The 11,305-nt window shown below is 44.4% G+C and overlaps 1 protein-coding gene across 1 annotated transcript in view; it reads right to left on the reverse strand.

The window, feature by feature from the left end:
* Positions 1–7,891: 7,891 nt before the first annotated feature.
* The window catches only part of LOC101631376 (acidic mammalian chitinase-like), a 6,467-nt gene continuing 3,053 nt past the window's right edge, over positions 7,892–11,305 (reverse strand). Inside the window, 7 exon segments of the mRNA XM_012730048.1 lie at positions 7,892–8,197; positions 8,830–8,971; positions 9,088–9,207; positions 9,712–9,897; positions 10,522–10,645; positions 10,822–10,946; positions 11,170–11,298. Coding sequence (XP_012585502.1) covers positions 7,938–8,197; positions 8,830–8,971; positions 9,088–9,207; positions 9,712–9,897; positions 10,522–10,645; positions 10,822–10,946; positions 11,170–11,298 — 1,086 coding nt within the window. The 3' untranslated portion in view covers positions 7,892–7,937.

Consider the following 11,305-nt stretch of genomic DNA (forward strand, 5'->3'; position numbering starts at 1 on the left):
CAGAACAGGCAGATCGACGAAGTACACTGCTGAGGGGAGCAGCGGGCAGGTCAGGAGAGGTCTGCGTGCCATGTGGTCACCTCCGAGGCAGGCAGGGATCGAACTCATGCGGAAGTGGCTTAAGCTTCTTAGTGCTGCGCTTTAACCCACTGCGCCACCAGGGAGGGCCCATTTTTTTTGTTTGTTTGTTTTGGGGTGTGTGTGTGTGTTATAGACATTTCATGCCTGTCAACAAAACATGTCTTTATTAAAAAGTAAATAATAAGAATCCTTGGAAAACACTGGTGGTTCTTAAGTCTATTTTCTCCATGGAACTAGTTATGCATTTAGTGCAATCAGTGCCTCAAGAACTTTCCTTCTTTAGGAGTACTCTCTGAGGATTCTACCCACACCTGTTCTTTGGAATGACTGTAAGTCATGATTATGTGATAATTTTATGTAAGGACATATGGTTTCCCAAATCTCCTCTTTGCAGTCCACCCAAATCTCATAGTTCCAATTACACTCATAAGATTCTAAAAAGTATGTTGTGTTGCTGATGAACAAAGATGGTGATATTATTGAAGAAAGCCTCTTATAGGAGTAGTTACATCTGAGCTGGTAGAATTACATGTTGAAAATTAATTTCAGTTCACCTTTGTAAGCATTATCCACTACTATTATCCAGCAGAAATTAGCCTATTCATTGTCTCCAGACAAGTCTATCTTTGTTCACAATATCTCTCCACCCCTTGTGTGATTATCCTTTCTTATCACTACCTACTTCCATCTTAAAAATTCTACAAATTTGCTCTTAAATTATGTCTATTCACATCATGATAATTGGGGCTCACTTAAGAGGACCAGAGAAAGTCTGGCAGAAGTATTGTCAGGCAGGGTTTCAACTGTGGGGGGAAAAATCCACAAACAACTGCAAGCACTTATTATGTGCCAGGGTGTGTACATGGTGTTTCTATCACTTAGAATTCATTTTGCAAATGACCAAGGTCAACTTTAGCAAGTTCAAATCAGCATATTGAAAAAGAATAAGGAAGCTCACAGAATCAAAGTTGAGATTATAGGCAGAATATATACTGCCCTCTGTCAGGGCCGAAATCAAGCAATTCCCAGAGCAGCAAAGAGGAAGAAAGAATTAAACAAACCAGATTTTTCACCCATGCATCACTCACACAAGAATCAAAGCCCTGAGAGAAAATGTCTGTGGCGTAGCTTTGAGCTTTCCCAGATCCTTGACTAGGACTGGAACAGACCTTGGAATGACATTCCCATCAGTGTCCATCATAAAATGAAATACTAAAATGGAGAGTAAAGGTTGAGTGACTGCAAGCTTTATTCGTAAGCTTTACTTCATTATTTCCTTTATCTTTGAGAGTTATTACTGTCATTGAAGCTATGCAGATGAGTAAATTGACCAAACAGCTCTTAAGTACCTGAACCAAGATTCAATGCCAAAGTAGCTAAATCCAGAATGGAAATCTGATACTGACACTGCACCACCTCTTTATTCTAAGTGGATTGGCCTGTGATTCAGGTTGAACTGAAGCATTTCCCTTGGGTACCCAGGAGAATATTATTAGAACAAAGAGCCAGAATTGTGTCAAATCAAGGTGAAATCAGGATTTGCAAAACTAGCAGTAGGCAGGAGCCCCATATTGGTCCTGTTAACACAATCAGGTCTAGATGCCAGTTAGATTTCGGGAGGTATCTTCTATTGAACGTGGCACTCCTGATCCTAAACAAATAAACTGCAGATAAAACATTCCTTTTTGATAGCTCCTTAGCGCTCCAATGAGACCTCACCAAACTTGTGTTCCATATGGACACTTTGTACTAGAAAGAAGTTCTGCTATCTTAAGATTCATGAAGTAAGCAAAGTTTAAAAAGATGTGGCACAAAAAAAAAAAAAGATGTGGCACTATGCCTCTTTTCATAATCTTCTATTTTTTTCCAATAAATCTGTATTTTTATTCATGTTCCATTTTCTGGTCTGCTATGCCATGCACCTGTTTAGAGTTACATTTGAAGAAAAATATTAAAATAAAAACTTGTCTCACCACCCCATTTAAATAAAAGTGTTTTCTTTGAAAATCATAAATATCCTCCCCCAGTTAGATGTTCCTCATTGCCTGAAGGGAGAAACTCTCTCCAATTTTATGCTAACCATTTTCTTGCTTTGTTTCTAATTGTATCACTTTTGTCTGAATCATGAAATAATACATTGGTTTCAGAAGTTTACAGTGATTAATCATATTGCTTTTAATATGTTCATAGTTTTGACCTTATGTAAGTAAAGTAATACTTTATATGTTCTCCCACTTGTTGCTTTTTTAGCTCAGTATTAACTTTTTTTCAAGTTTTATTTAAATATGCATCCAGAGCTGGGGTATAGGCCAGAGGTGTGGGGGTGGGGGTGAGAGAAATCACCAGAGACAGAGTGGGGAGCAGAACAAGCAGACAGATGAAATCTGCCGCTGAGGGGAGCAGCAGGTGAGACAGGAGAGGTCTGCTGCGCCATGGGGGTCAGCTCCCTGGCGGGGGATCGACCTTATGCTGAAGCAGGAGGGTGCTTGCATTAATTTTTTGAGGTTTGCACTTGTGACAAGTCAGCAGCTGTTCACTTATTTTCACATCAGTGACGTCACGCCAGATAAATAGGCTGCGGCTCTTACCCTTCCTGCATAGAACATGCTCTTCCCGGCTTTTCTCCCTTCTATGCTGCTACAAGCCTTCCTGTACATGTCTCCTGATGGACGTTTGCAGGTTTTGCCGGTGTTGACACCTCCTAGGATTGCTGGGAGCTCCCGCACATGCACCTTAGTGTCACTCTGCAACGCCAACAGCAATGTTAGGAGAACTCCTACTACTCACCATCTTTGCCACACTTGGTATCACTGGACCTCAGTTTCCCTTCGTGGTGGGTGTTTCAGTTCATAGCTCTCTGGTTACTAACAGGGTTGCACATTTTTAAGCATGTATTGGCACTTTTGTTTCCTCTTCTGTGAAGTGTGTATGTCTTCGAGCATTTCATCTAGGAATATGGGAACTGGAGTGCTGGTTCTCTGGGCAGGCTCTACTGTCAGATAGTGAGAGTGTATTACCACCCCGTATCCTATGGCTTCAAATGTCTCCTAGCCTACAAAGGAGTTTTCCCTTACATAAATATCCATGGCATTTTGCCTGGGTTCATCATGTCCATGAAGTCCTGTGTCAACATTTCCTATTCCCACATTCATGCAATAGTTAGAGCACTTCCTTGGTACCAGCAGCACATTAAGAATGGCTAGAATGGCTGTCCCATGCCAAGGCAGAGATTCGGCCTCAGATTAGGGTACAGGTGAGGGTGTAGTTACAGTGGGCAGCCCACTAACAGCCAGGTGGAAACAGTAGTGACCCAGGTTAGTCTCAGCTCATTCCCTGGAGTGGGATACAGTCCTGATTCCACAGTTGCCAAGACAGTCAGTGTTGGAAGAAGAAAAAGATAAGCTGTAGGAAAAAATACCTGGACTGGGTTCCCAAGTCACAGTTGTTCAGCACCAGAAAGCTTCCTGTCTTCAGCTCCTAGATCCACAACAGATGGCTTAGAACAGATGGACTTGTTGGGAATGGCTCTACTTGGGATATTTTTAGCACTGGACAAGCAATCTAGTTAACCTACCAGTTGGAAGTGATCAGTCTTAAGCAATTTGTCTTGGCACCAATTTCTCTGCATTCTTTAGTTCTCCTCCCTTACGGACAACAGGACACATGAAATAGTCATCACATCAGATTTTGACATTGCCTTAGTCCGTTTGGGATATCACAACAAAAATACCATAAGCTGAATGACTTAAAACAACAAGAATTTATTTTGTCACAGTCCTGGAACTGGAATGTCCTAGATCAAGGCTCTAGGAGGTTTGGTATCTGGTCAGAGCCCCTTTCCTGCCTTTTGACTGTTTTCTCATATGACAGAGGCAGAGAAAAGGCAGATGTCTCCTCCTCTTTAATAAGAGCACTGGTCCTGTGGAATCAGGCTCCAACCCGATTACCTCATTTAACCGTAACTCCTTAAAGGCCCTGTCTCCAATTTACATCCCTAGCCGGGTGGGGAGTTTAAAGTTTCAACATAAGAGTTTTGGGAGACAAAGGTCTGTCCACACTAGACCATGCAATAATAAATGAAGGTAGCCTCTTCATGGGCGTGGACATGATTGACAGGTAGAAAGCTAATCCCTCCAACTCATCAGGCAGGAGGCGCCTGGGAATGGCCAGCTACAACTCTCCCCCTCCCCTGCCAACACTGCCCTGGCTTCAAATTCCTCACAACTTTTATGTTCCAGATATGCTACCTCTTCATCTTCCCTTTGCCTCACTAAGTGACCAGTCCAGGTGCACGCATACACTTGGCAGTCACCTGGAGGCCCTCTCCTACGAGCTATTCTTTCCCTTTCAACAAGAGTAGCAGCCATCATCGGTTTCCTCATGTTTAAGCTCTTTAAAAGCCTCAATCACATATATACCAGTAGGAATCCACACAGCAGTTCTGCTGCTGTGACCCACTTGGGGTCATTTTTCTTCACTTATTGTGGGGAACTATACAGATCTTATGGCTTTCAATCTTTCCTCTCTATTGTTCCCATTTAACAGGGGAACAATAGAGCACTCTTATATCTTAACAGCCTGCGCTATCTTAACTGAGCTCAGTAGCCTCAGACAGAAAGTGGCCAATTTGCTTGGTCCTGTTTACATAAGTTATATAAAACTACATCATTTCACATTCAATCATTGGGAGTTTTCAAATTGTAATTTCTTCAGAGATACTTATTCAAACTTCTCCTTTGGGCAACATCCTCTCAGATCATTAAGAACAACCTTGGAATATTAGGTTGTATGATTTTAAACCCCCAGTCTCTTTTCACACTTTGGCACGTCAGGAATTTGGGGAACCTCCTTTACTGCCATTACAATTTATGACGGCAATGGACCACCATTATGTCTCAAGGAGATTTTTCCAGGGCAGCCACCCAGAGCGGGGAGCTCACTGTGGACTGACGCAGTTGAGGAAAGGCATCCTGGAGCCCCCGAGGTTGTTTTACAGACCTTTAATACTGGAGCAGGGAACCAGGTCCGCAGACACACCAGGCGCGGGGGCAAGGAGGGAGGCAGGTGGGGGACCAGGGCTGGAGGACCTGACAGGGGGGCCAGGCAGCCTCCCATTCCCAGAAATCTCCTCGCTTCCTCCTGCCTTTCCCTGGCATGCTCCTTCTCTGCCTCCTGCTGTGTCTCTTCATCTCACCTGGCCTCGCCTTTTTTCATCTCACCTGGTCTCGCCTTTTAATCTCGCGATCTCTCCTCACAAATCTCGCGAGCTCTCCTCACAGTGACGTCATCTTTTACGCCCTTCTTCTAGGTCCAGGTGTGGCCATTTGCACACCTGTGACCCCTGGGCTCAGGTGTCCACAATCATGCCAGTCTGAGGTATATAAAAGCCTGATTTCACTTTACACTGCGTTTTTCAAATCCCAAGTCCCTTAGTGTACGTCTAGAAGGCGGATACCCAAGTCTAACATCCAGCATCTTGCACCCACTGTCCACAATTAAGGGTATCTGGTCAAACAGCATACAAACTAGGCTCTCTGGAACAGTGTTTCTGGAGAAAATGGAGGCAATTGTATTTCTGTGATCTTCCTGTGACCATCTTATTCTCAGTATAAACACAACCGTCAAGCATAGGGCAAATCGAAGTCTAAGGGACAGACACCCTAGGCCTTCGATACTGGAGTTTTTAAGTGCCTTGATTATTAAGGAACCAAATTCTTCCTGACGAGAAGTGAGTACTCAACGTAAGTCTGGTGTAGCAGAATTGTGGCTTCTAACGTTATCCACGATCTCAGCATTCACTGGTGCTTACTTGGCCAAGCCCATGTGTGATACAGCCCTTGGAATGATACCACGCCTGCCAGTGGAAACTTGGATGAGGGCCTGACCCAGGCCAGTTCTCTGTTGGGATGGATTGCATTTAACCCTAGGCTGGAGGTCATTTTGAGAGATACCAGGCCAGTTTCCTCCCTAAAAAGCCATCTTACAGGACATTGGTCAAATTAACCCTCTCTTGTCTGTTGTCTTCCAGCAGAAATAGATAAAAATTAATCATAATTCAGACATGAATTATGAATGTCAAGAGTAAATAAATTCCTCAGGAACTAGAAGGAAAAAAATGTATCAAATAGCTTCAAAAGTATGGAGTGAAGAATGGGTCATGAGTACTCCCTGGACTCAGATATCCTCTCAACAGCATTAAATGCCAGAATGCTTAGTATCTCAGGCTAACCACATTTGGAAACAATTTATTTCTAAGTGGAAAACAGGGTTCAGGAATAATATATGGGGGAGGGGTGAAACAGTGAAAAAAGAAGGGCCAAAACAAAAATATGTCATCAAGAGGTTACTGCTGGGGTACCTGGATGCACAGAAGTCTTACAGGATTTGTTTCTAGACCATCACTAAGTTGGGAGCACTGTAGTCTCTGGACCTCAGGGATCATATCAAATCCTCTGCACATTTAGACTATCCATGCTTTAGTGGAAGCCTGTGTCTGAAAGCCCTGGGGTGGAAAGCGAGAACTATAAGAAAAGTATCCTCTAAGCCAGAAGCAAGGTACTATGAGCCCATGCAGGTAATTGAAGCTTATGCTGAAGTGTGACTGAACGTACAGGGAAAGATAGGGTTTAAAATAGTGCTAAGAGGTTTCATCCACACCCAGCTATGGATGCTGAGGAAATGAAAGTATTAGCCTGTCGTATGGACCTCTAGTCAGGAGTTTTTCAAGTGGAAAGAGAACAACAGGCAGGCTTTCCCGAATGTGAAGGGACTCGAGGCAGTGACATGGTGGTGGTGGTGGGGGGGATTGGGAGTGGATCTCATCTGCAAAATCAGCCTCTGCTAACAACAATAAAAGTAAGTGAATAAGTCATAGGAAAAGAAGACTCAATAGTAGTGCCGGGGGGGGGGGAAGGAGTAAGACCAACATTTGGCGAAAAAGAGACAAAACTTTTGGATCCAATAAACTAGTGATTGAGTGTGAAGGCAAGGGTCAGGCACTTCCACAGGTACAAGCAAATGGAGGCCAATTTCAAGCCCATTTTGGCAAATAAAAACAAAACAAGTGAGGGCATAAATGAAAAAATCAAGTATTGGGGAAACAGTATTGGTGATGAGGACCACACGCATTTAAATATAAAACTTCAGGCTGTTGTAAAACAAGGTGATATTCAATATTGACTAAACAAAAATGAAAACATAAAACCAGGAGGTAAACACCTATAAACACAGAGGTGTTCATTTTTCACAGCTTTGAAATTGAAGTATGGACTAAGCTAAGACAATTATGAAGGTGGCTACACTAAGCAGCTTAATCTCAGTGCAGACAGAACAGCCTTCCATCAGAAGATGATGCCATCTGGGATATTCGTAGCTGGAGGGAGAAGTCAGTGACAGTTTCAAAGCTTCAAAGAGCAGGTTGACTCTTACTCCTTCCAAATCCTGCTGGAAACCACTTTCTTATTTTCACACTTAGAGACCTCCACTCTTGCACCCCTTGAACACCCAGAGGTGTTTCTCTGATAGAATGAGCAAATACTTTTATTTATGGATCTTTGACTGCGTCTCAGCTCCTCTCTCCTCCTACTCTCATCTGAGTATATGTTTTGAGAACAAAAGGACCAAACATCTTCGAATCCCTCTGAGCCTGCCACCCATATCAAGAAAGGGCTGTGCGTGTGGGCAGGCGTCCACCATAGAAACCAGGTGGACTGGTGGAGCAAGAACGTGTCGCTGGGAGATTGGGATTAATGATATCAAAGACCTCAATAAAGAAGCCGAAGACAGTACATAGCAATGCTCAACCCTTTATTGTACAATTTCCGAGGTGGAATGAGTGAGGTGGTATCTGGCAAATATTACCAGTTGCAGCAGGAACAGGAAGGGTCGAAGACAAGGCCAGCCTGGCAGTGCTGAACGTAGGTCTGTCCATTCACACAGTTGTAGAAGGCATTGCGGTCAGTGGAGTCAGGGTACAGGCCATTGGCCTTGCTGGCACAGAATCCGCTGCCACTGGAGCTCCCCCCGCTGCCACTGGCGCTCCCAGAGCCGCTACTGCCACTGCCTGAGCTGGGAGCCTCTGTGATGGGAGCGATGGGCTGGCTGGGGGCTTTGCAACCTGAAAGAAGACATAAAGTCCTGAGTCCCCTGCTTTTACTCAGTGATGCCTTACAAGTGAGAAGTAACCCCCTAGGTTTGTGCTAGGTTCTTCTTTCCATGTCTCTGTGTATTTCAGCCTCCTGATCTGGTATACCTTCCCGCCAGCCCTCTCTTCTTTGCTTATCAACTCCCTCTTTATCCTTCAAAGCACAGTTCACTTTTTTCTCCTGCCTAGATCCCCCTGATGCTTTGATTCTTCTCATTGCCATGAACTTGAGCACAAGAAAGCTTCTAGATCTTATCTGGTACTAAATTATACAATGTCTTCTGTGTTACCAGATATTGTAATCACATCAATCCTCTCTAGCTAGATTGCAAGTCCATGGAGTAGAGACCATAAATTGCATATTTGGGCTCCCCTGATTACCTGCAGAGAGCTGTATATACCACGGGTGCACTAACAGACCCTTATAAATTATGAAGTGATTGAATAGATTCATTTGCTTTCTCTCTCCACCGTTAAGAGTCCTTGCCAAATATAAATGCAACAAAAACCATCAAATCACTTGTTCAATGGTTTCTTGACTTCCAACAAGTCTGAAATTTCTCTTAACTTTGAGGCTTAGGGCTCCTTCTCACCCCCTGACTCACTTGCACTCTGCAGACCGAGGGCATCCTTCAGGGTATTGATCAGAGGGTATCTGCCTTGATTGCAGAAACTGCCTGTGAAGTCATCCATATCAATGGCCCAGACCATGGCACCTCCAAAGTTGTTCTTCTTCAGCCATTCAGCCTGGGGTAAGTAGAGAGAAATCCAGTCAAGTTCATACATCAAATCCAACCTGTGATTGCAGGGTTATAAATGGGAACAAACTCATAGGCACCAAGGGCCCACTGAACACATCCTACCTTGATTTTGAAGCTCTTCATGTTGTCATATCCAAGCCACTCATTGCCTTTGTAAGCATAGGGAACTTCCTCACTCGCCTCCCACACTTCGGTGGCGCCATTCTTCAGGAAGGTACAGATCTAAGAAGATGTAAGGAAGCGGTCAAGAGGTAAGTGAAGAGTCCATGCAGCAAAGATAAAAGGGCATGGGGAGGGAAAGTAGATTACAGATGTATAGAAACTACTTTAAAAGAAGACTGAGTGTTCTAGCAACAAATTGCTTGATTTATTTAGGATTCTGACTCTTATATTTGGGTCTTTTATTTTCAAAGTAGAAAACCCTCTTAAAATTGTCTGACATGGAGTTAGAAGTGTTCATAAATTAGTGTAATCTCATGGATGTCATCCTTTTTTGCTTCTCTTTCTGTATTTGCAATTTGTCAATTGAAGGGGCCTCATCAAGGTACAACTAAGTAGCATGTCATGAGTGCTCATCTTACCCGTCTGCCAGAAGCTAAGAGGATCCATTTTCAGCTCCAATTATTATTATTAAATAAGCCAGTAAGGGTTGACTATTGTTAACAGTGTTCAATCCGAGGACAAAGGTAATGACATGCCCCCTCTCTAGAATGACTAGGCGCATACCTCATAGTAACCCAAGAACCCAGACTGCCGGGTGTAGGGCCCAGCGGGGCCAGGGCCAGTGGTCGGAGCACCAATTCCATTGTTGGCTGGGTTGCTTAAGAGGAAAGTGTGTCCGTAAGTTGGGAATCCCACGATGAGCTTCTCAGTTACAGCCCCGTTAGCCTTCCAGTAGTTCATGGCGTACTCCTGCAACGGAAAGGGGTGAGTTAGAGCTCCCGCCCAGATGATGGCCCAGTAAGTAGTTACTAGCCAGGGCTTTTTGCTTTGGTTGTGCAGCTCTACATAGCATTTGCAGCGTATGTTAGAGCATCATTCACATACTTCTGTGGCAGTGGGAAGTCCATATTCCCAAGCACTCCCCTTTAATAACATATCGGTATTAGATATGCCGTTCCCATCAACAATACTTGTGAAGACTAAGATTTTGCCCCATGATTCCCTTGGTATGGTTGCCTGGTGAGTGACTGAAATTCTGTGTGGCAGACTTGTGCACGAAATTAGAATAGCAGAAAACAGAGTAAACAGAAGGGGAACCAAAAGAAGAAAAAGGTGGGAGGAAGATCTTGTAACTAACTGAGATGTGAGTAATGGTGCTTATTTTATTTTTGAAAGATGGGGTTATATCGTATTTTTTACTTTTTTGGTGAATTTTTAGTAAATGAAACTAGTTAAATTAGGCTAGTTACCAGCCTAATGGCCCTTTTGAGAAAATTACTACTTTTATAATACTTTCTCCCCTGAATGACTACATCTATGATGTCTTTTCTCCCTGAAGCTCCATGTGATTTGCAGCATCTCGCAGGCACTCACCACATTCAGGTAGGCATTGCTGCCAGTGTCAGATGGATATTTGTAGAGGGGGCTGTTCTCTCCAGTGTAGCCCTCCCAGGAGCCATGGAGGTCATAGGTCATGACATGGATGAAGTCCAGGTACCTGAGTGGATAAGGGATTTGGAACATTGCTCGTGGCCCCTTCCCACATCTGTGCAGGAAAAGACCCCACTTCCAAAGGCCCCTAAACAAGGTCCCTGATCAGCAGGACAGACTAAGGACGAGTCTGCCCTGCAAAAGTGAAGTGTCCAGGAGGCAAAGGAAGCGCTGTCTACTCACTGGGACAGCTGGGGAATCTCATAGCCAGACTTGATGTTGGAGATGCCAGCAGCCACAGCAGCAGTGACCAGCAGCCTGGGCTTGTTGACCTGCTTGGCCTCCTGCTCAAAAGCTTCGCGCATTTCCTATAGGAACAGAAGAAATCATATAAACACCACTCTGCCTCCTGCTCTGTGAATTACGTTCCTCTCTTCCACCCTCACTCTCCAACACCCTCACTGGAATAGGGTCTCCAGGAGCTCATCCCGCTGAGACTGTAAGGCCTGAGCCTCTGTTCAGCCTCAGTGGTCTTCCATGGGAAGCCCGGTCATGCATTTCCCACTGCAAGCGACATGCAATGCCACACACCTGCACCAGGACGGTGAAGAGGTGCTTGTCCTGGGGAGGGCTCCCGCGAGAACCGGGGTACTCCCAGTCAAAGTCCAGCCCATCAAACTCATACTGGCGCAGGAATTTGATGACGGAGGCAATGAAGGTCTGGCGG

This window comes from Condylura cristata, unplaced genomic scaffold (genome assembly GCF_000260355.1).
Source record: "Condylura cristata isolate star-nosed mole 26May11 unplaced genomic scaffold, ConCri1.0 scaffold00026, whole genome shotgun sequence".
In the NCBI taxonomy this organism is placed as follows: Eukaryota; Metazoa; Chordata; class Mammalia; order Eulipotyphla; family Talpidae; genus Condylura; species Condylura cristata.